Raw genomic sequence first — 26,091 nt, 5'->3', positions numbered from 1 at the left:
TTTTAAAAGTTTGTGCACATCTCCAGTCACATGCCAACAAAGGTTTACTTGAGTTTTAAGATAACTTCTTTTTAAATTTACGTTAAAAGTCAGTTAAAAATAGAAATATGTTACAAAAACATTTGCCATGTAGTTAATAAATCATGATGACAATTTGGGGGTGGAATGGATTGATGTACATTATTTGTTATACGGTTGGAGTGTCCGACCTTTAAAGTTCCATTGTGGATGAAAATTAAACACACAGTAGATGTATTTTTAATAGATTCTTTTTTTTAATGGTAACATGCCTGAGAAAACTGATTCATTATTGTGGATTCACTTTTTTCCCCCGATACTAAATAGTGTAAATTTGTATTGTGATGGCTGTCTAGTTATAATCCTATATACTGTTTTGTAAAAGTTACTGGGATGGTGTTCACCACTGTCCTGAACACACACGTGCATGCGCACACACTCATTTCAACATAGTCAAGAAGCTCTCCTCATTGTTGGCCCTCCTCACTCATTCCTCATCTCTCATCTTTACCCTCTCTTTTTCTTTCTGTGACCTGGGTGAGCTGTAGCATTGTAACATGCACACACACATTGACACACACAACCAGCTCCTCCTAAACGCCGACCCCCCCCCCCCCCACCCACCCCCAAACCCAACTCTCTGTTCCCCCTGTGGCATTCCTGGGGGCGCACTGCACCTTTAAAGAAAATATGAGAGAGGCCTAAGAGGGAGGCCCAACAACAGAGTCTTTGTGCTGCCGAGGAGCACACACACACACACACACGCTCACAAACACGCACACACACATACACACATCAATGGTGTCAGACAGGTTTTATGAGAGTGAGAGAGGTAGGAGGAGGAGGAGGAGGAGGAAGGGGAAGGAGGGGTGACGAGGTCAGCGCTCAGCTTGGAGGCCTGAGAGCACATAGTGTGTGTGTGTGTGCGTGTGTTCTTCTGACTTGTCATCGCTCCCCTCTGTAAATCATCGCCTCTGACACAGCCTTTAATAACAGTGCATTTTTTTAATCCGGCCGGGTCACCCACATACACATGCACATGGCTATGGTGAGGACCAGTCTCCTTCCGTAACAAGGTTGGGAAAAACGGCTGACAACTAAGTTCTTTTTAACGAGAGTGCGAAGGGGGGCCGGTAAAGAAAGTCCATTTGGAGAAAAGCAGAGACATTTCATTTAGCTCTGCACGTGTGCGCGTGTCAAGTAAATTATGATCTTTCAATGGGTGACTACCGGGGTTAAAATAGTTTGGGATTTCTCATTTATAGTTAGTTTGTATTTGATTTTGACTTTTGTTTTTTTTTTTAATTCAATTAGGTTTAATTAGTTTTTATTTTTTGAAAATGCTTTATTAGTTTGAGTTTTTATTTTTAAATATACGGAGCATTTGTCAAGTGCAAGATTAAAAACAAGTTCACTAAGTATTGTGTAACAAAGTCAAGTTAACTACAATTCTGAAATAACTGACCTTAAATAATTTAAAATGAACCCCAAAAGAGCAAGTATAATATTAATAAGCAAAGACAACAACAAAGGCAATTTTCACAAAAATATACTTAGTTTTAGTTTGTTTTATAAACATAAGAGTTAGTCTCAGTTTTTAGCATTTTTTTGTTTTTATTTCGTTGACGGAAAGTGTTATTTAAATGTTCGCTTTGGCAAAAATAAGACGATTACATAGACAGGAAAAAATGGGCTTCCGACTATGCTTAGTCCGACTATATTTTTAAGTTTCCCGTCAATCGTTTATCAGTGACAAAATGGGCGTCCATCATAGGCGGACCGGTCCGTCACATAGCCGACGTGCCCAACTCTGGTGGCTATAAATGCAGGATTAGTTCTACCGCTTGTGTGGCACAGAAATTGACATTGCACCTTTATACCGTGGACATTTCTGTTTGTGTGAACATTTGGGCCATCGCACATATGAAAAATGCTCAGATGAGCTCGTTTTTACTCCATGAGACGTGTCTGTGTGGCGTACGTGAGTGTGTGTCTGGTTCAGGTTGCTAAAGCAAACAGGTCTGCGTGTGTGTGTGTGTGTGCGATGAATCTGGTCTCTAATCCATCCAGTGTGTTTGGGTGAGACGGGGAGAGAGAAGCAAAGTAATCTAAACAGAGAGAAGTCTAGAATAGGGAGGGAAAAGACAGGTGGGTACCATATGTTGGAGTAATCCATCAGCACTGACTGAGGTCCATTGTTGATGGCCAAAACGAAACAAACGTGGCCCCCTCTCACCTCCCCAATACTCCAACCATCCACTTCTCATCCCTCCCTCCCTCTTTGGTAAACAGTCCCCGGGGCGAGCGCAGGGTTGCTGTCCTTGGGGGAGAAGGAGGAGGACAGGGAGGAGGCAGGCGGTGTCACATTTCTTCACTTTGACCAAGAAGAATTTTGGGGAAAAGAAGGAATGAGAGGCCCGTTGTTTCATGAGTGACCTAAACTGAGCAAGTGCACAAAACGCATGACAAGTAAAGTAGGTCTGCAGGTAATACACTTCTATCCATATAAGATCTACTCCTCCCCCAGGGGCGTGCAGGCAAAAGGGGATGGATATAGTGGGTGAAGATGCAGAGAAAAGCCCGTCACGCCCAGATGCTTCTCAACAGGCCTGCATGCTTTCTGATTTTGGATCGGCAGGAGACATGGCTTCACAGGGGAGAGGCGGGACTTATTTTCTTCACAATCTATTCTTTGGTTTCGTCACTTTTTCGGGGGCTGTTATTGAAGCTGAAAGCCAAGCTAGGGCTGGGTCAAAGCTGCTCTTCCTCCTGGGCCACCCCCAAAATCCCTACTATCCTCCGTCCACTGGGCATCATCACTGCTGCCCCAGCTTTTACTATGACTGACAGACTGCGACTATAGTCCTACTAGGGGCTATTTTTTTTTTTTTTTTTTTTACTACTCTGAGGACCATGCCTTCATAGTACAATACCAAACCTCATAACTGTACGTGCCTTGGAATTTTACGTACACCTGCATAGTCAACTGTAAACCAATACAAGAGCTGTACAAACAGTCTTATACAAAATGATCCGTTTCAAGTCACTATCGAAAAGGCGTCTTTTTAACTATACGGTATGTTTCGTTGGTGCGGTGTGCCACTATGCTGCATCTGAGAGCATTAGAGGAGCCGCAGGATGTTATTTCATTTAATTTATTTGAAAATTAGGATTTATTAACTACAAATATATCCAGCCCAGCGACATAAAGTGGTATGCAGAACAATTAAAAAAGCCCTTCCATAAAATGGCAGAGAGGCAAAATGTACCTGTGTATCCACCTGTTGCTATTCATACAACAAAATGAGTTATGGGCTTCCTGTGAGTATATGAGGCCAGGTTTATCGAAATTATTCAAATACCTATCATTGATTTCAATAATGATAATACCTTTTTAAATTTAGTAACTTTATTCAGATTTTAAAAATCATTCTCACTATACTTCCGTAGAAAACAAATCACAGCGTTCTACTGAGTTACGAATGAACTGTCTGACAAATATGGTTCATTGACCTTTGGGGATTTTATTACATGCGGTCAATATATTTTGGGAGGTGGGCAACACCATTGGAAAAAAAAACATTCGCTAGCATCATTCAATGCAATACTTGATTGATTGTGCCGACTGTCAGAATGAATCTGTCAACAACCAACTACCGGTAACTGAAACTAAATAGTTGAATTTTGTATTGTTATTGTTGCTATGGTGCAGGCTCCTCAAAAAACGGTAAGTGGATCAACGTTTCCTGGCGGTAAACATATATGAGTAGGGTGCAGACGGAGTCAAATCCTGCTAAAGCCCCCCAATTTTACAGTGAGTTACAAACAGACGAGGCCGTGCCAAGTCTTTGCCCTGTTCGTCTGAGTCGTCCTTACACAGGGCTTCTCTTTCTCTGGAATTAATCATCTCCCTCACCGGCTTTGCAACCATTTGTTTCCACTCAGAGCGACTTCAAACCGGGTGCCCACCTCTACAACGAGAATGGCACCTCAAGGTCTTGCTGAGCTGCAGCTATCTGGGACACCTACAGAAACATCAGCCAACCGCAACGCTCCGCAGCTACAGTATTTAATGTAATGTTTCCGCAATATAGAGGCTCAGTTAGAGAGCTGAGGTTTTCAAATGGCTGAAGCCAGCTTCTTTGGGCCCAGACTGACCATTAAAGAGAGGAAAGACCGTGCTCTAGAGCCAACGCAATAAAAACTCACAAACTCCAAAAGGAACATCAAAATATGCTGTAATGCTCGCCGATTTTAGATTTTTTTTTTTTTTTTTTTTTACATCCTATTTTTCACAAAAGCGACCTGTTTGAAAATCCAGCAAGGACGTTGTTTTCCAGATGGTTCTCTTCAGTGCAAAACTGTGTGGCGGAATGAGAAAACCTCCCCTTCCCGGCACTCATCTAACGTTTCTATTGATTCGCAGGGGTATAGACCTGGTCATAAATGCAAGATGACTGAATACCCAGGGCTGCTTTATATCATTACATAATTTACCATCACACTCACATGTCAAATCGTAAGAAGTCATAATAACAAATGGCTTCTCAACTTTTACAGAATCCAATGAGGTGAGAAGGACCAGAAATAGAGAGAAACTCCCTTCCTGACAATATAAAAGGGGTTTCCACTGTACTCTGAGCCTCATTGCAGTCCAAGCGGCTAATTGATGGCAAATAGGTCCACACACACACACACACACACACACACACACACGTCCTACATTATATGGACATATGCAGTTTCCCTGTGGTTTCCAAAACAGCTCGTTTGGCAAGAGAGGAAGGCCTCACTCCAGACAGACTCAGCCCACAGCGGAACACACACACACACACACCCACCCATACCTTGAGCCTTCTATTAGTTCACCCTCATCATGTATAAGCTAGGACAGTTTAGTAGCTTGGTCATGCTCCAGGGCAGAAAAGGCCACTTTGCTCTTATTTGGTTGACCTCCAAAGTTGAAAGCGCTCCTCCTCCCCAACAAGAGTAACCCCTTAGAGGGGAGCCTGTGCAGGCCGAGCCATGATGAGCATAGTTCCAGCCTGGCAACCGGGCTGCACATATGGAAGCCGTTTAACTGTTATTATTAATAACCAAAAGGAGAGAGTAAAAAAAATAAACTAATAACACATGCAAGAAACTGCCAAGACCTGGCTCAGGAGACAGAGTGAAAGCATACTTATATGTAAACAGAGACTGTCTGTCATGTGCACATGAACACACACACATATACTTACAGGAAGACAAATGTACACACAAAGGCATACTGGTTAATCAGGAAAAAAAAAAATCGCTCCTCGTCAGTGGCCTGTAAAAGTATTGCCTGCCTGCCTTGATAGAAATAAACTTCTTTCATGTTCTGGTTCAGAGAGTTTTTACACCTGGCTGTGGCTTTGGGGTAGGACACACCCTCACACCCAGCCCTGCACCACACACACACACACACACACACACACACACACGCACGCAAACAGCGGAAGTGGTCTAAAGATCAACAGTGGTTGGCTGCTGTGCAAAACGTATTGATGGACAAGCATAAGACCTTGAACTTCAGAATTTGGGGGTGGGGCTCTTCCCAAAAGAGGAAGTGGTTACATTTCAATGACATAATGAGTCAAAAACTGGTCAAACTATTTTCTAAAATGTATAGCCTACAAAATGTAAATTCTTTTTGCACAGAATTTCCTGACAAAATCATCTGTAATACGACCACATTTCTGACATAGGTCATCATCTCCTGTCACTTACAGTCCAAATAAAGCCAAGAGATGGGGGAAGAGTTCCATCCTTCTCCTCCCCGTTAACTCTAATCTCTGCTTGAAAATTGCCCACACGAAGACCCGACACACACTAGCTAATTAGCGACACTTTAGACCAATGTCAGCTATTGTGTGCATGTTGTGCACATATATAAGTGTGTGCACGTCTGGTTCTTTTGCGTGTAAGTACTAACTACCACTTTTTAATTGTTGCACTTCTGTCTTAAAGCAATCACTCTCCTCTCAATGTTCACCTCTTTGTGGCATGCTGAAGTGCTGTAATGAAGGAGTGGTGAGACATTGTGACCTGCTTGATCCACTTGCATCTAAAGAACTTCTTATAAAAAAAAAAAAAATAGGGCATCAAATGATAGCTACATCGGCTGCTGCTTTCATACCTGAAAACAAAAACAAGCAGCTATTAACTATTACACATAGAGGACATCACAACAGAATCCAGCTTTGCTTGTTGAACCCTTAAACTGTTACTATGGTGATGCACTGTGCAGATTAACTGAACAGTCAACATTTTACCCCCCTCCCCCCACACCACCCAAATAAAAGACATTTCGGGGTAAGTCTGCCCCTGCTTGTGTGTGTGTGATATTTACCTGACAGCACAGGAAGGCCCTCTGAGCTTAAGTGCTTCTAAACACTCCCATGGCAACCAAAGCCAACCTCAGCACTCCAGGTGCCCAGGCAAGTGTGTATAACTCAGTCTCCAAAACAAAGACGGGGTAGACACACACGCACACGCGCACACATATCCTTTTTAGCTGGGTTGCTATCTGTCTTTTCTTGTCTCGGAGCCTCTTGGCTGACTGGGTCAACCAACCGTGACTGTGTCCATGCAGGCTTATCTGGCCTGCTGAACCATTTCTTCAGTCCGTCTACGATTTATCCATGTAGCCTTGTCGCTGGATTGTAGACTCACAACAGACAGTGAGCCAGTTCAAGTGTATTTTATAGACTTTTGGTCAAGTCACATTCTCTATGATGGCATTTTTGATCAGCTCAGAAATGGATAGAACCACGGCTGCACGTGAAAATCACGTAAATCCGTATGAAGGAGCAAATTATGGAATTCGGTCTCTCTCAATACTCGATCAAAACTATGTACTAACTACGCACAGACACACACCTCTAAATTAATTTCGTGAATGGATATCTATCAGTTAGAAATGTGATTAAAAAGAAACTGGGTAAAGGAAAATATGAAATATTTGCACCCATTAATACTTTTTATTAAAATTGTTGTATAATCAATGTAATTAATTATTTGAGAATAATTTATATCACCAATCTTATATGAGGATTCTGGTAACTTTCAGCATAGTGTACACGACCTAATCAACTGTAAAACATTGTGAAAATTTTTGAATAATAAAAAAAAAAAAACCTCTAAATCTGACTTTTTACAGTCCTTTGTCACTTTTGTATGCCATTTACAGCTAACTAATGAAAATTGTGTTTAACTAAAAAAAATATCAATAATTCTGCACTTAACACCTCACTAAAAATGCAATTATGAGTCCGGTCATATATCTGAATTGTAGCTATAATCTAGTGCAGGAATGGGCAACGTAATACTGGAGGGGCCCACAAATTTTCATCAGTGGTGAAAAAGGACCACCCACTTTCTAACCTGTACGACAAAAAAATTGTATTGGTTATGGACAAAATAAATGCATAAGCGCAGTTTACATGCTCTGCATTTCATTTTTCATTACATAATCCGCAAATTTGCATATTTGTGGATTGTCTTTCATTTTTTGCAATAATTTTTAAAATTTAGTTTGTTCCCCCCGCCCATTTACTTGCACTATTTTGGGGAAAACATGGATTGAGTGTATATGAGTGGTTTGTTTAAAAAAAAATAAAAATAAGGACAATTAAAAAAAACAAACATTTTTTAATTATTATTATTATATTTGAAAGAATCAAGGGGGTACTCAGAGAGTGGTCACATGTGGCCTGCCAGTTGCCCTGTTCTACTGTCTTTCGAGAAGCAAAAGTTATAAAACAAAAAAAAAACGGTGTCGCCGGTGCTTTGGAGACTCTCGGAGGAAGTTGGTGTTCTCTTTGTACTGCGGCCCATTCAGCAGTGGGTGTTCTGTGATGCTTGGCAACCCAGCCTGGCCTCTGGTGACCTCTGACCTACGCTGACCTCAATCATAAAGAGGACAGCCTTGCTGAGACCAATGCAACGCTTTTAGGAGGTGACAGCACTCAGAGAGAGGCCCGCTACTGATTTAGTGGCCTGCGCATGACAGTGGGAAACAAGCGGGCACATACTGGCGATTACACTCCCGCTCCCGCACACACACACACACACGCACACACACAGTGAGGGAAGTGCACACATCAACGTGCAAGGGGACTCCACTACTCATGCCATTGCACGAGCATAATGTGATTAAATGAAATCCCACCGCACTAAGAAATCACAACGTGTTGTCAGGAAATGTCTCTCGCTTTCTTTTTAGCGGTCACCCCATCACCTCCATCTCCCGTGCACCCCTGACCTGAAAGTGAACTGGAGAGGAGAGCTGGAGGTCACACAGGACATAAGTGTCCCAGTGACCAGCATTCACCTCCCATTACTTTGCAAGTCTTCTCTGCACCCCACCTCCACCCATAACCAGCCAATCACAGTCATTTTGTGTCCATTTAATAACATGTAACGCGCACGTGTTCGGCTGCAGAGCAGGGCAGTCCTCAGACTGATCTGCAATCCTTTCACACATGCGCCTGCAACACTTATCATACTATCAGTGTTTGTGTATATCTGAGATCTGTATCAGTTCACCTCCGATCTCCAGTCATCACTGCGGCTACTTAATTACACCCTTCATTAACTCACATCACCCATGTGCGCGCGCGTGTGTGTGTGTGTGGGGGGGGGTGTGCGTGTATGTGTGTGTACACGGTATATACTAGTCCATCTCGCTTCATGAGGACTAATTTGGGTTTGAGGCCATGTTGACAACTTCAGAGGGATGATCCAGACTCAAGACTTTAAGAGGAAGTCAAGCCAAACCTATTTTTTTCAAGAATATGTTCTATGATAGCCCACTAGTTGAATCACGGCACTCCGATAAATATCGCTTTTAATAAATATTGGTTGGAGGAATAAGAGTTAAAGTACCCGTTTTTAGCCATCTCTTGGGGCGGCCATTTTGTCACTTCTGTCGACTGAAAATGACATCACAACTGCTCAGGGCTCAGGTAACGACCAATCACGGCTGACCTGCTTTCTGAAGCTGAGCCGTGATTGGTCGTCACCTGAGCCCTCAGCAGTTGTGTTGTCATTTTCAATCGACAGAAGTGACAAAATGGCCGCCCTTGAGATGGCTAAAAAGGGGTGGATTTTGCTGCTTAACTCATATTCCACAAACACAATATTAAAGTACGCCAAGGGTTTGTTTTTTTACAACTTTTTTGCAACAACTATTGAACTACAAATCTGGGTGATATTTGACAAGACGTTACATGTGGGTGAGTGAGTGTGCATGTGAAGGGCTAAAACAAGGATAGGCCGCATAAAAAAATAGAACATGGCAAACGGGAGTACGGCTGGAGGGTCCGGACCAATTTGTAAAACTGCTTTTATCCTCAACCAATGTGCCTTTGATAGCCTTGGGGAACGGCAGAGCAAGACTACAATGAGCCTCTCACTTTCTATTTGCCTGCAGGAGTAACTTAAGGCCAAGGCAGAGAGAGAGAGAGAGAGAGAGAGAGAGAGAGAGAGAGAGAGAGAGAGAGAGAGAGAGAGAGAGAGAGAAAGAGCGAAAGGTGGAAAAGCCCAAACTGATGAGTGGCACTCCTAAAAGGAAACGGCACCTTTTTGTCGCCATTTCTCTCTCCTTCCTCTCCCCTCTTTTGCTGTCATCGCCAGCTGCTACTACTACTGCGGCGGCTGGAACACCAGAAGCCATTAATTGATGGCGAGGGAAAAAGAGGAGACAGCGATGTAATAGTTTACTACAAAAATGGTGGTGGGGGGGGAGGGGGGGGTGTGAGATGCAAGGAAAAGGAAAGCAGTGAAGACACCTGGTTCTCGTCAGAACACACATACCGTTTCGAGGTATGCGAGGATTTATCCTGCTTACATTTCTCGTTGGCTATGCATCATCGCATGTCTACACCCGTGCACCTCAACAAAGTGCAACACACTCCCACTTTTCCACCTCTTCTTACCCTGGCCCTGTAACGCCGCTCTTTGTTCTCGCTGCCTCCCTCCCGCCCTCCCTCCCTCTCCCCCTACATGATGGGGCAGAACTGGTTTTTCACCCCCCTCTTCCCTTTCTCTCCACTGCTCTGTTCTTTCTGGGGAGGCAGACAGGCCACATTCCACAGGGGGGCCCAGGCGCCCTTTTTCTGACACGTCTCAGCACTACACTCCTCCTTCATCCCTCTATTCCTTCTCTTCAGCCCCGCCAGTGACCACCGCCTTCCCTCCCAACGTGTTTCCCTTCTGCCCCCCCCCCCCCCCCTCCCCCCTTTTACCTTCAGACCCTGCGGCTGTTTGAGTAAGCTCGACGACCTCTCCTCGTGCCACCCTCAACACTCACCGGACGCTGCGTTAGGTACACCTGCACAATCCAATGGGATGTAATCATGAACTCTGACTGTGATTTCAAGTCAAGTCAAATTGATTTATGTAGCCCTTAATCACAAGAAAGTTTCAAAGAGCTTCACATGCTCACAGTTGGCAGATATTAATGAGATTCCCTGATCTTAACCCCCAAGAGGGCAAAAACAAAACAAAAAAAAAACAACACATCAACTTTTGGCAGTTCTTGTTCGATCTCATTATATTATGCATGTACAGTATACTTGTACCTAATGTTACGGCTTACCGATAGTTGTATTGTTTGTGAGGACATTTATCAGTGGAGCTATGATGGTACCACTGAGAAAGAGAGACTAGATGAGGGGCTTAACAGTAGGACCACAAATGTGATTTTTCCCAAGGGAAAGACGACAGTGTGTTCCAACCAAGGTTGTTATATTTAACGAAACTAATGAACTAACTAAAACCAAAATAGAAAACGTTTTCATCTAAAAGAGCAAATAAAAAAATAAAAATGCGTTAAAAAAAAAAAGGATAACTAACTTAAACCACATCTTACAATTATAAAACTAACTATTCTTAGAGTGAAATTATTCTTAGTTTTCATCTTTGTCAATTAATATCATACATATCATACAGCTTTCGGTGTTATATTTTAAATGTATTAATTTCGGTACACCTGTACAGGAGAAGGAAGGTCAAACAGTTGTTTGAGAATTGTAGTTTACTTTACTTGATTACACAATACTTGACGATCTTTTTTCTTACCCCGCGCGCGACAAATGTTCAACATATTAACAAAACTAAAACTAACACTAAAACTATTAAAACTAATAAAAACTGCCAAAATTGCTCTATATACAAATTAAAATAAAGTGAATTAAAAAAACAAATGTCGAAACGAAATAAAAACTAACGATGATGAAAAACTCAATTCAACCCTGGTTCCAACAACCCAGTGCAGTCAGGAGTCCCGTATAGGAAAGTGTGACTGTCGCACGAGAGCGGCTTCCTTTTACAATACAGACTGGGAGATGTGTACAGTATGTGGCATGGTTTCATATTTTGATGTTACTTGGTTGGATCGCTAAACTTATACAGTCCGCTGCCTCCTAGTTGTAATGCCCGAATCATATCAGAATCATTTCAGCTGTAGGGTTAGCAACCCTGTATACTGACTCTAATTAGTAATTTGTTGAATACAACAAAGTATGCTAACCTTATGATGAATATGTAGCTGCCACGCTTTTATAGGTGGGGTTAAAATCTGGAGGAAAGGTTGTGCTTGTCTTTCACAGTTTACTGTGGACTGAAGCAAAAAAAAAAAAAAAAAAAAAAAGGAGAGTGAGTGAGAGGAAGAGAAAAAGATGGAAAGCGAGAAGGAGGCATGTTTGTGGTTGGTAACTCGCTCAAGAGAGGAAATACCAGCATACACACACACACACACATACACACACACAGGTGCAAAAACATAGAGAGCAAAGACCCGTCCGAGAGAAGAAAGACTCGCTTTGTGTGTGCTACAGGTTGGGTGTTTATGTATGTGCATTAGTGCATAACTGCTTGTGTGTCTGCATGTATGTGTGTCCTTGGCTGAAGGTTGTTGAGGAAGCAGGGTGAGGATGCAGTCAGGGGAAGGGCCGGCCGGGGAGGGGGGGGGGGCCAAAACTGGAAGTGAAGGGCCTCGAGTGTTCATAAAAAAAATAAATAAAAAACCAGAGGCTTCATCATAATAATTAGGCAGATTATTTTAGCAGGCAGGGGTTTCCTCATCGAGAACATGAGCATGTGTCGTGGCGGAGCCAAAACCCAATGTACACTTCCTCAAATTTGTCATATGGACTGACTAAAATGCCCACACTAGAAATAGAAATGTCCATGAAATAAAGTTACAATGTCACAGCTTGTGCCTTACGAAGATAAAAAAGACCAGAGCATACACACAATTAAATCTAGAATACTGCCGTAATACTGTAACAGCTCAAAATGACAAACCAAGGGCTCAGAGGTGGGTAAAGTAGACACACATTTTACTCAAGCAAGACTACTGTTACTTTATCACTCTAAAAAGAGTTGGGTTAAAAATAACACAATTTGGGGTCAAAAATAGACCCACCCATTACTTGGGTCAGTTTGACCCAACTATAGTATTTTTAAAAACGGATTCAAGAAAATGTGATGGAGTAAATGTAGCACATTACGAATCGCCTCTGCCAGGGACCGCCACTATTAGAAGTGGTTCAAGTTTGTGTGTGTATGTGTGTGTGTTGTATATAGTGTGGGGCTTCTGGGGGGGGGTGGGGGTGGGATGAGTGGAGTCTGACGCACTAGAGGCAAAATAAACAACCTAACTGGAGACGCTTCATGCGGATGTGTCATACACACAAACAATGACAAACACTTCATGCATGAGGGACAAAATAAAACAAATGAACACGGAACGCTGACACACACGACGATGGTGCGCGTGTGTGTTTGCATTGCTGTGAGATTCTCAACACTGAAAAACATGGCTCCTTTAACCTAATTGGGGCTCAGAATATGTCTTCGGTGGAAAGCGTTTGCGTAGTGAAGAATGGGCAGTACGAGCTGATTAAAGGGCAGACAAGCCAGTCTGTCAAAAGTTGCCAAGTGTGTGTATTGTGTAACAGCCTGGTGTGTACATGCTGTTCTACACAACATACTGTACATACAGTATGTTGCAAAAGTGGGACGTCCTTCACCTTGACGATCATGATTAGACGGACGCATACGCACACACACACACACACACACGCACACCTGTTGCTGTTGCAGGTGCAGTAAATCGACTGGGCTGATCTCTCCATTTGTGTCACCGTTGGACCCGCCCTCTCTTCCTCCTCCTCCGTCTGATTGGCTGCTAAGGCTGCTGACTCCGTTCTGGCCGGACGGTGTCGTTCGAATGGTCTCAGAGGCTGATTCCACCATCATCACTGGCACCTGATGGCAGACAGACAGGACAGGATGGGATGAGGGGGGTGTTGGGAGGGGAGAACAACCCAGGTTAAACAAAAGCGACCTGGGCAGTTTTAAACAAAAATCCTTCTCCTATCTGAGAGGGTAAACAAGTCTGGAAGCTAAAGCAAACACATGTCGGATTGCCGAGATAGAGAAGTGAATGGTGTGTGCTCATGTGCGTGCGTGTGCATTTTGTGAAAAAAAAAGAAAAAAGAAAAAGGCCTTTTGGTCATGAACCACCCACGCACAAGTGGCCACAAAGCGACACCTGAAGCGGACTTTTTGTCTGCATGTAGATGTGTGCGTCTGGGAGCGTACGCGTGGATTAGGATCAGACAGGCAGCAAATGTGAACTGACAAGGCTGCTAATACCCTGCGATATAGTTAAATAAAACACGCATTTCTCCAATAATCAGAGGTGGCATGTGTGCGCTGTGTGGAAGCCCTGAGCAGGTTGGTCTTTGACTACGCTTGTTTGAAGCACCTTCATAGGGCCTCTCTAATTAGAGCGGCCTCCTTGCACAAAACCTGACAAAACGCGCCGTTCCTGGATGTGTTGTTGTTTTTTGAGAAACAACGCCTTGCAAACACACAGGCACATTTGCCATCGTTAGGGAGCGCGAGCGTGGGAGTGCGGAGACGCACACGCGCGCGCGAGCGCGCACGTACGCTCGTATAGCTCACAGAACGCGGCTAATACAAAACAAAACAAACCTTCATGCAAGCACGCAAGCTGTGAACTCCTAATGACAAGCTCAATCTCGCCTTTCTGCCTTCTGCACTTTTAGAAATTAACACACCACAGCCGGGTTTGGGATGGAAACTTCTGATGCGTTCGTTTCTGCAACCAAGTGGGTACACAACAAATGCCATCGAGACATTCTATCCACCAGCTCTGTGGGACTGTGCGCGCGGTGTGTGTGTGTGTGTGTGCGCGCGCGCGCGCATGTGTGTGGCTTTGAGAACAGCACAACTTTTGCCTTCTGTGGAAATAATAAAAGACATTTCATCAGAGATTCCAACTTTGTTTGCCTCTGAGGCAACGTGTGTGGGTGTGTGTGCGCGCGTGTGTGGCGGTGTGTGTGCGTGCACATTTTCAATGTGAAAGTGTGACAGCAGGTGAGGTTGGGATAGAACACCAGTGGCCCCATTAATGGGATGTTGCCAGATGCTCGCTGGGGGACGGCGGCCTAAAAATGCTCTTGCGCAGGTGGAAAAGATGCAACTTAAAAGGGTCAACGATTCCGATTTCCACAGAAACGTTTTCTGCTTTTGCTATATTGCGGTTCTTCTGCGTATTATTCACACACTGGATATAGATTTTACTTGTGTTGCCACATCTGAAAAATAGGATTTGCTGATAAACGGCAGAACAGGGATGTCATTATATCAAACAAGACACCAACTCCAACTCACCACCAGAATAAATGACAACTGCGGGTTTTTTGATAAATAGTTCAAACTCATTTTTGAGCCTGGAAACAGCGCAGTAGACTTTTGTGGTGACATTAATGCCGCTTAACAACTACAACATCTGTTGAGGAAAAATCTCCAAATTGAAGGCTCGGTTACAGACAGATTGTGCAACCACAAGATGAAGTCACCAGTCACGGTTTTATAGAAAACCGATCAATGCCAGCTACGTGTGTTAAATGATATCGCAATTCCATATTGCTGTCACCGTTCCGGCTGTCCATCCACTCTGTTACTATCACGATAACGATATTTGGTTTACAGAACTTCTCCCACTTTATTCATGCTGTGTTCACCTAGCACTGTGGAGAGCAAATGTTTAGTCTGTTTACAATATTGTGGCTGATACAACTAGAGATCAATGTCACATTTGCTGCCTTAGTTGAAAAGGATGCCACATTCCTCATTGCAAGGCAGCAGGACTGATTTCTCCAAGCTAATCCAGGAGGAAATGTAATGGGAATAATAAAGTAGTTCTAATTACAAAGAATAGGACTCTCTTCCAAATTAGCTAAAGAGGCGGAAAAAAATATTTTGCTGAAACAAATATAGAACTGTTTGATAATTGGATTTTTAAAAAATGTAATTACTTGTACAATTGTTGTATCAAAGGCTTCCAATGGGCAGGTGTTTAAAAAAAAAAAAATCAACCTAAGCACATATTATTTCTAGGCTTAACACAATCAGAATTTTGAAGCCGATCACTGATCAGAGAGTTTGTAAAAAATGATAACCAATCACTGATCCAACCAGAAGATGGACCAATCTATCGAAACAACTTGTTTATTTACCGGTACTGTACAGTCGACCGCCGTTATTCGCGGTGGATTGAGACAGGCCCAGCCCACAAATAGCCAAAATTTGCATACAACTAACACCCATTGAAAGTGGGTGATTGTGTTTGCTATAAGGTCTTATTTTGCAGATCCAATAAATGATCTAATTGACAGATCAGCAAATGATGACATTACAACAGGATTTGGCATGAAATGCAAAATACAGTATCTAACCTTACGTCATAAATATTACTAATATTACACATTATGTTATTATTATGATGGTGCTGATGAAAACCTGACAAAAAACAAGGGCAGATTCGGAATCAGAGCAAAAAAAAAAAAAAAAATCATCTAGAAAGGTTTACTTGTGTCTAATTAAAAAAATCGAGTAAAATGTGTTGAGCAGTGTTATTTAAAAACCTATATGGAAGTCTATTATTAAAATAATTGAAAAAGTTGCTGAGATAAAATGCTTTGAAATGTGCTCCAGTAGCGTCGTGGTTAAGAAGTACAAGGTGCTAACAGGCCGGGCAAGAATTCTTCCTAAATAATCAGTCACTTGAAAAGCATAAATCAAGCCTGCAGTACTTCCTCCCCCCCTCGCTCCTGGCACCCATCCGCCCGGGAGGTTAAGACTAAGAAGTAGAGCGTTATTGTGACATTTAAAGCTAGTCACTTAATCTCCAACCTCACTCTTCTACCCGACAATCTCTCCCGCCTCCGCGCGGACCCCTGCTAGGTCAAACTACTCCCCGAGGTAATATTATGAAGCCGTGCATAGTGCTGAGTGATCAACAGATCCACTGACTTTGCAGCGTGCTACAAACTCTTGCCGTCATCACACGTCTCACTGAGCATGAATCACCCGGCCGCCTATCGGGCCCACACTGTGCTGTAATGTACTGCGCGCCCATCTGCTGCTAACGCTTCCTCATTGACCTTATTAGCAATATGCTGTGGAGATAGAGCTCGCAGGTGGACAGGGACCTAATGGGGAAGTGAGCACATAACCTGTCTTTCACGCACACACACAGTCAATGTGCTCTGCCGCTCCAAAGGGTGTGTACTCTGTCATATCCTGTTAATGGGTGTATATAAGCTGGTGTAATGGAGGTCGGCGAAAAGGCAGGGGCATAAATCTCGCCTGAAGTCTTTGATTAGGCCTGCGATGCACACGCGCGCGCACACCGACGCACACATAGCTGGAGGTTAAAATGTTTCTGGCAGCGACTAGGGGAGGCTCGTGAGAAGGCCTGCCTCGACGCGCCGAGCGCACTCTGTCTGTGCGCCGCCTTCCTTCATCGCGCTGCAAGTTCCGACCCCCTCGAGCTGAACCTCTGACCCGAGAGTGTGCGCGGGAGAGGCATTCCCACCGTAGCCCGAGGGGACACGGCGAGAGGGATGGAACGATGAGGCAAGGCTGATCAGAGAGATAGGGAAAAGGGGGAAAAAAAGCTGTCTAATTGGGATGGGGAAGGCGCAAAATAGGACTCAACATGTTCCTGACGACACCTACCTTTGTACCGTAATAGATTAGCTCACAGCCAAGTTGCTTATGTGTATATCTATGTGACTGCTGTGATTGATGAGCGAGGACCAGTCCTGTTTTGACATGTCGCTTGTTCAGATGTTCCCGAAAAGATTGCCCTCATAATCAGCCACACTCTTGACTGTTCCTTCCCACTGCTCCGGGAGTGGGGGGGGGGGCAGCGTGGGGGGAGTTCAAACAACTTCAATGCCCAGCGAGCGGCTTCACTCTGTGGCTTTGTTAGCGGGATTGGCTTTGTCAGATTCCTCCTGGTCAGCGCTCATCACCACTCCCAAACCAGGTTCACTCCGAGTGTGAGTTTGTTGTCGGAGCCGGCGAGCAAGCGCGCATGTGAGAGAGTTGTGTACCGTGTGTGTTTACGTGCGCATCTGTGTTTACAGCAGCTTAGTGAGATAATAAGTCTTTATCATGTTATGCCTCATGTGGGAATATTTCCAGCGGTCCCAGAACGCCTGTTCTGTTTCCTCCGCCTTGCATCAGCTCACAGGAACGCTGCTTATTAGGCAAAGAAGTGAGGGAATAAGTGTGGGAGGGAGAGAGGAGGAGGGAAAGGGGGAGGGAAAAAATGTCTGTACCAGTACGTGCACTCAATCCAATCTGCTTTCATCCGACTCTTGAATCATTTGTCTTTCCCTGCCTGTGGTTGCGCCCGGAAACTAGTGGCAGGTTCAACCCTGGAAAACATTAAAGTTCTCCCCCTGAAATAGAATCCATATAGGTTACGTCTATGATCTTTCATTGTTCAACCCATATTTCTGAGCAAGTACGACAAGAAATGTGTCAAATTGGAGGAGGTCGTGTCGACACTGAATGCATAGCATCTTTCCTCGTCCGCAAACCTGGCAGGTGCTCCTTTATTGCATCCTGCTTGCTGTCAGCGTCCACTAAAGTCATCTAGTGAAAAGGACACATTCGCGATTTCTCTTCTTGAAAATCCCAACTCAGTGTTTTCCTGCGCTCTGCGGGGACATGAACTCCACACAAACGACTCATCGTTCGGAGACATTTTTCACACCCGTAGTCTCACACCAGCTCAACTAAATAAAGCAGAACAAACCCACCAATCAAGTCTGGCCTCTTAGGCCTCCACTGATATCACATGTGACACATGCCACTAGAAAGAGAGAGCAAACATTGAGCTTGTTGACTCAAAAGATTTTGGAGTACATTTGCATTTGTGTAAAAGCAGCTCCTAACATCACAGAAACAAAGATGGCTTGCATAATCCTAGTCTCAAGGCTAAAAACGGACCTCCGGTACTTTGTATCCTGCTACGTAAAGACATTTTACTATTTCAATAATGTCGATATAGTTGATGACTTGGAAAACATACAATTACAGTTGAGTGCCTTACATTATTGCGATTTACTTTACACACAGAAACCAAAAGACTGTATTTAATATTCATTATTTGGATCTAATGTTATGATTTATATTCACTAAGACAACACAAATTGAGGAATGCACACAATTTAAATTTCTATGTGCTTCTAATAAAATCCAACACATCTTAAAGCGACCGTAAGAAATAATTAACTGCTCAAGACATGTCCATTCTTTTCCACTGATAATTCAGACCGCTTAAGGAAAGAGATATACTATATCACAACATTTTAAATGTGACCTAACACAATACATAAGAAGGAACACAAACTTTAGGGAACAAGATGAAAGGAAGAATATCTGGCATAGCATTTTTGATCGGATTATTATCTTTAATTTGAGCAGTGGTGAGGTCATGAAGGAAGCAATAACACACTCTCTCAAGCGTACAAACACACAGAGCACCGTATCATCGGTTTCTTCCTCTGCAGCTGGTCGTGAACGCAAATTATGCACGCTTGAGGCAGGTAAACTTCAAACGCGCGCTAAAGCTAACAGGCCAACGGCGGTGCTGCGGGCCACTCTGGCTGTCTGCCAGTGCTAACAGGTTGGTTAACAGTGAACAGCTCGGGCTGGATGTCTGCGGTTGCCCTGGCCCTGCTCCAGTGCTAACAGGTGAGCGCTATTATCCCACACGTAGTCCCGTCACATGTGGGCCAATATCTGGCCGGCTTCAAAGAGCGTCGTCAGGTACGGGAGAAGCTAGCCTGGACTTTAGTCTGACCTCGGGTCTTCAAACTAACACGCCATCGCCGTTGTGAAGAAGCGAGGAAGCATCATAAGAAACTAATCGGACTGAATAGGGCCCTGGCTTTTATCTGTGCATTTGTGTGAATGATTGCATGTGTGCGCACATGTCTGTATTTTTGTGAAGACAAAGTCCCTGTTTACAGAGCCCATAAAGATTAGCCTCCCTCGGTCAGGTGGGTTCTGGAGCCATAGGTAAACATGCAGAGCATTCCGCACCCATGAGATCGCTCGGCGTGTGTGTGTATGTTTGTGTGACCGGGGCAAACATACACTCTTGGGCCCTTCCTTCAGAGAGCAGTAAGTGATTTACCAGCTTGCCGGCCACTGTCGGTTTAAAACAGTGAATACAGACACAAAGGTACACACAAATATTTGTAGAAGGAGCGGACTTCACGCACACCTCATTTATCGGAGTCGAGAAAATCACGGGTCGTGCATTCCAAAAGAGGTAAAGTTCACGTGCGAGTGATCATGAGGATGAAAATGGAAAAACATAAAAGAAAGTTCCCCTTCATCTCCTCCCTCTGTCCGGAGAGGTAAATAGAGGTCAGGTTCATGCGCAAAAGAAAGGTGAAGTGGTGGGGGAATGAAGGGCTGAGAAAAAGACTGTGTGCCTTTATTTGGATGTGAAAGCAGCTGAGCAATTAGCGGCCGTGTCCTGAGAGAGCGCTTTATTAGGATGACCTTCAACTGTGATGGAAGGGAGGCAAGGAGGGAGAGACACAGCGAAGGGGGAGATGTTGGCTGAGCAAGAGAATTTCTGATGAAACTGTGTCACTCAGGAATATAAGATCAAATGGTGGAGTGTGTGTTTACGCGACAAACGAAATGATGAGCGAGTTGTTTGACTCTCTGAACACCAGAATGAGTTATGCCCAAATCGATTCATTGATCATAAAACATTGTCGATTGAAAATCGTTTGTTGATGAATCATGACTTGAAACAGTTGTGACAACATGGATTGCACTACTTGGCTGCAACAAGTAGGTAGCAACTAGCTCAGGGATGGGCAACTGGCAGCTCACTATGAGTGGCCCCTATATATATATACACACACACATATATATATATATATATTTTTTTTTTTTAATTATATATATCTTTATTATAAATGTGTTAGTGCTGTCAAACTATTAAATTTTTTAACTAATTAATCGCAAAATTCTCCATAATTCATCGCGATTAATCGTATAATATAAAAATACAACTGTTGAACAGTACACCAAAGACGTACAACTAACATGGCATTTGGGTTGGCTTTGAAAGTGCGCAAATTATTTTGGATTTCTCCAATGAGCTGTCAAGGAACTTTTTTAAGTAACCTTTTTTTAAGGGGTGGGGGTCTTTTTTTTTTTTGCTTTTACAGACCACAGCTAAACATGTTATAATTTTTTCCATGAAAAATGGGAGGAAATGGGGGAAAAAATCCTGGAAAAAAAGGGAAAAATCTGTTATATGAAAATATATTAGATGCCGAACCGTGAATATGCAGGGGTCAACTGTAGTCTTAAGTTGTAAAATCACCAACAACCACTAGTTGTGCTTTGACTTGGTCTTATACTGACTACAACATGAGTAGCCCTAATAATTTATTTGCGGATTTGCAATGATATGCAGGACAAACATAGTAATTCATTAATATAAACATTTTGAGAGGGTTTATTTTCAGCAAAAAATATACAAAATGAGTTCCTGCACTGAATGTTGGTTTCTTGTTCAACAATTTTGTGCCATCCTTGAATGGAAATGTTTATGCGAGAGTCCTTTGCACTGGAAAAAAAAAATACAATGTGAATATTTGCCGTTTGCTTCAAACCCTTTGTTGATGTGTTAGGATAGGAGATATTTTATATATGCAATGAAAATGTATTAGAAAAATGAAATATATTAATAGTTCGTCTGCATATATTTTGTCCATATGTGGTCCTATTAGCCTCCCTCGGCCCCCCAGTAGTACTGATGAAAAATTGTCCCCCCCCCGCCCAGCATTTAAGTTGCCCATCCCTGAACTAGCTTATGAGTTGAGATACATCCATGCAGAGTTTCTCTTCCCTCTTACTTCGCTCCATACCACAACTGCATGTCAACAGGAGTTCCGAATATTCAGGAAAAATATTATAAAATGAATGAATTAAGTAAGCGTAGCCATCCATTCATCCATTATCCAAACCGCTTATCCTCACCAGGGTCGCGGGCCAGTCAAGCACATCTAGTCAACTGCTCATGCCTCAGTCTTGATGTTGCCTTGTTGTTTTAGACATTTTTTTAAACAAGGGTATCCTCGATCTTCTGCAGTCCATCATTTTTTTTGCAAAACTTTAAACTTACAAAAAGTATTCCTACCTCAGCTATGAACCCAACAGAACAAAGGCACACTTAAATTAGGTATAAAAATGTACATTCCCTTCCGTGAAAGCACTAAATTGTAGAAGAGATAAAAAGAGGAACTTTATTTGCCAAAGAGCTACATTCCCTGCCTTTAGGTGACACAATTTATGATCAGAATTTGCATTACAAGGACGATGAGTTGAGTAGATTTAATATTACCTGGGAAGGGACGACGGCAGTCGTAAAGTGTTACAAAGGATTTAAAACAGTGCGGTGTTAATAAATAAATAAATATCCAAGTGGACATAATATAATATTATACACGGGCTTTCAAGTCGGGGCACTTTGCATTTCTGAGTTAATTAATAGATTGGATCAGAGCAAGTTTAATCAAATATAATTGAAGAAGAGCACAGTAAAAACAGGCCAGACGTTAAAAGGAGACATGGGGAGGAAATGATAGCATGTCCACTTTTCAAATTAATTGAATTTCAGTACTTTTGAACTTGGTCCAAGCTGAGGTAATTAATTTACATGCTATCCAAAAGTACTAAAACAAGATGATATCCCACAGTGTGCACAAATAACACCCTCAGACAAGCATGTAAAGTAAAAATCAACACCAAGCAAAGACTACTCAATGGAACTGTTAGTTTTCTGCTCCTCTCTTGCTCTTTTCATCGCACTTTTTCTGTCTCACATTGCACATATTATACTGCATTATATTAGAACATGAATAATTTCTTAGCCATTTCTCATTGCATTAAAAAATGACTTCTTTATAATTTATCACAGAAAGAAAAAAAAAATCTTTGTTATATAGTGACAAGCATCCTAATTAATAAAAGTAGACGGAACACTGAGAGTAGTCGTACTAATTTGGAACATACTAATATTAATAGAATAATTTATGCCACAGTATAAATAAATTAATAGAGTAATTCGTTTGAAAAAGAGATGCCTTCCATTCAATTTAGGACAAAAAATAAAGTCAGCCTCTCAGACAAGGACATTAATAAGTGCTCTATCACCAGAACAGAAAAGGAAGCGACAAACTAAACATGCACTGCTCACTTTTTAAAATACATCAATATTTCAGATCCTTTATAAAAAATTGATGAGCAACACTTGTACTTCCTGCCTTGTTATTTTCATGTGCTGTTTAAGGACTTTTGATTGGTACATTTGTGCAGAATCTGCAAACGACATATTTATTTTTTTTTTTTTTAACTTTTCAATGAGAGGCCTCATATACAAAAATAGACACAGCTGTATAAGAGAAAGTAAAAAAAAAATACTGAGAGAGAGAGGGAGAGAGAGAGAGAGAGAGACAGAGAGAGAGAGAGAGAGAGAGGCAGAAGTGGTCATTACCATCCTTATTACTCCTCATTAAAATACACCCCTCACAAAGACATTCTTATGCGCGTGCGTGTGTGAACACAAGTGACCAGGCATGTGAATGCTTTCGGTGTTCCTGATGTGCACGTGTGTGTCAATATCCAAAAGTGACAAAAAGGAACAATATAATTGGAGAAATGTACGCAGTAATAATAGGTATTCAGAAAATGATAATTCATATTAAACAGGGTGCACAAAGTCAGCCTCATTTGCATGTTTTAGATTATATGCATTTCAAAAGTAATTTCCGCGGGGCATATGAATGACATTAATTCCCGGGCGGGTTCTGCTATAGACCTCAAACTATCAAACACTCAAACATTTAACAGATGAAAAAAAAAAGAGGGAGCTTGTGCCTGGGTGAGGGGACATTTCAAGGTTAAAGTGATTTATTTTATTTTATTCCAAACTTTATTTAAAGTTAGTCCACGGCTAATTTGGAGAGTTTGGGTATTTGTTCAGTTGTACAGTATGTATGAGTGTGCTTTCCGGTACCAGTCTGAGAAAGACATTTCTCTTCCTATTTCCTCAGCAATAAGCCTGAATCGCTGTGACTCACACTGAGTCATGTGCCTGTGTCAGCTCCAGAGCCAGACAAGCAAAACCCAGCAGAGACCAGTCGCCCACCAGAAGTGACCCGAACAGAGCGAGGGGAAAGGAAAAGTGATGAAAAAGGATGTGGCCAGCAAGGGGAGGGGGAGCCTTGTGGGGGTGCGGGAAGAGCGGGAGACAGAGGGTTCCCTCTCCTCGCCTGCCCGGGCCGAGAGGAAGACCCCGGGGCAGGAAACGGGCTGGATGAATGGATGATTCCAGTGGAAAACTCTGGATGCCACCGACGACATTCTTGTCTTATTAGGGAATCTGGTCTGAAGCCACATTACAACACTTGCTGGGTACATGTGTCCATCACATTGATACATGGAGCACGTCAAAGCCTACCGCTACATGTGTGCCTATTGTTAGTGGCTTTGTCTTTGTCTGGAAACAGAGCTGCTGCTGCTGCTGCTGCTGCTGCGAGTCGCTTAGCATGTCATTATCCCATTAAATATTGACGCTTTCTGTACAAAAGCGTCAAAATGGGTTGTTTGCCCGCGTGTGATGCTCTACAAACAATAACAACCACAGAGCACATGCATGCTCGAGTGCAGTTCGCACACTCGCGAATGCAAATATAACAACAAATTGAAATAACAGAATCCCTGGTGGACTGCGTTGGACATGAATACAAGTTGTGTCCCTATTTCGCTATTTCCTGACCAAGGACGTCAAACGCTCGACTATTTTAGCCTTATAAGGTGTTCCAATAAGATTATCCTTTGGACTGAGGTGTGCTAAGAGTGGATTTGTCACGATAATAGGATCCAAAACATGTCGGGGCTAACAATCTTAAATATTAAACTTCATTTGAGTGGGGTAAACTGAGTACTTGCAAATCATTTGACGGCGTGGACTGTGACCTGAACGTAATGTAGCCAATCAAAGAAACGCCCTGACTGACGAAGAAGGAAGCGACGGCAAATAAAATAAAAATATGCCCTACCAAGCGTCGTTTTTTTCGCATAAATGTGCCGACGTTGGCATCTTACAACGCAAATTTGTGGGGGCCGAATAGCGAGTATGCGGGGGTCGACTGTAGTCGTAGGCTGAAGATCACTACTCACCACTAGACGGCAGACATATCCGAGTTGTTTCTCATATTGCCCTTTAGTACAACGAGAGTAGGCCTAACAATTTTTGTACCGATTTGAAATTTATACGCAGAACAAACATAGTACCTTAAATGTTTGAGTGAATTGATTTTTGGGACGCACAAAATGAGTTCTTGCACTCAATGTTGGTTTACTGTTCAGCAGTTTTGTGCTATCCTTGAATGGTTGAAAAAAAAACCCATCAGTTTGCAGTTTGATTCAAACCCTTTTTGCTGGGTTAGGATAATGGATCTTTTATACATGCATTGAGAAGTGTATTAAGAAAAAAATATATATATTAAGAGAGCATATTTAACACATGTGCACGTATTTTATCCATATTGATGTCTGGTCCTATGTGGGCCCCCAGTAGCACAGATGAAAAATGTGTCAAATGGGTCATGTGGTCGCCATCCAATCGCAGGCATACCCAGGTTAATATGTCCGGACTTCCCTGCAAGAAGCTGCCAAGCGTGAAAAGACACACGGCGAAACAATGACCTGGCATCGTCTCAAAGCCTGTCAGCCACTATGCTGCCACTAGGGGCGTCATCTGAGACTTGGTAGGACTCCATTGCTGTTATGTACTGTATAAACCAGCATTATAGTCTTCGACGGCAATAAGAATCTCTCATTACCAGCATTCGTAGCTGTAGGTGATTTTATGGAATGTGACTTCAGAGAGTGCGAAATGGGAAGGTGGAGGGCAAGCGAACAGATCTTAGGGTCAGTGAAGGAGGGATAATGTGAGCCTGGGAAACATGTTTGTTTCCTCACTTTTTCCCTTTCATATTGTTCCCAGCCAGTCAAAGCAGATCTGCTCATCCGACACACAAGAGGAGGACGTCAAGAGGATTAGAGTGTGTAAGACACAAATCATTACACACACCTAACTGTGCTCAAATACAGTCAAAGCTTCAACATGCCTTGAGGCAGCCATGCGGCGAATGTATTGAATAAGACATGTCCGTCTTCACCAAATGACCAAAGGGGCGAACGGCTCGGAAGCGGTCCACTCTACTTCATCGATGGGCTGCCGCTCGGCCTATTCAGCGGCAAAGAGCTTTCCTGCAGCTTCGGCTCTTCGCGCTCGATCGATGTTATGAGCAATGCGGACAAACTGCTGCTAAACAGACGGACCTCGCCAGCGAGGCCCGCCGCTGCACTGGCTCCCCGAGGGTTAGATCGTTCCACTAATGGAGGTCTCCGCTGGGGCCCCCAATGGCCCCTAACCACCAAACAGGCCCCAAGGACTCGCTTCCCCATTCTCTTTCCAATCTCTCTCACAGTCATCCCTCCATTGTTTCTCCAGCCACACAATAGTATTGACCTCAGCCTCGACGGGCCGCCGGCGCTTCCTCATTTACGTTTGTCAAAAACACAGAGGGCCCTCGGAACTCCACCAGT

The 26,091-nt window shown here is 43.1% G+C and overlaps 1 protein-coding gene across 3 annotated transcripts in view; it reads right to left on the bottom strand.

Annotated features, from left to right (window-relative positions):
• foxp4 (forkhead box P4) overlaps positions 1-26,091 on the bottom strand; it is a 96,614-nt gene that overhangs the window by 49,311 nt on the left and 21,212 nt on the right. For all 3 annotated transcript variants that reach the window (XM_086041024.1, XM_086041022.1, XM_086041023.1), the window contains exon 2: positions 13,138-13,317. In XM_086041024.1, coding sequence (XP_085897150.1) covers positions 13,138-13,308 — 171 coding nt within the window. In that variant the 5' untranslated portion in view covers positions 13,309-13,317. The remainder of the gene's footprint in view (positions 1-13,137; positions 13,318-26,091) is intronic.

This window comes from Filicampus tigris, chromosome 9 (assembly GCF_054856515.1).
Source record: "Filicampus tigris isolate MCC_2025a chromosome 9, RoL_Ftig_1.0, whole genome shotgun sequence".
In the NCBI taxonomy this organism is placed as follows: Eukaryota; Metazoa; Chordata; class Actinopteri; order Syngnathiformes; family Syngnathidae; genus Filicampus; species Filicampus tigris.
This window is presented reverse-complemented; position numbering and strand designations above follow the sequence as displayed.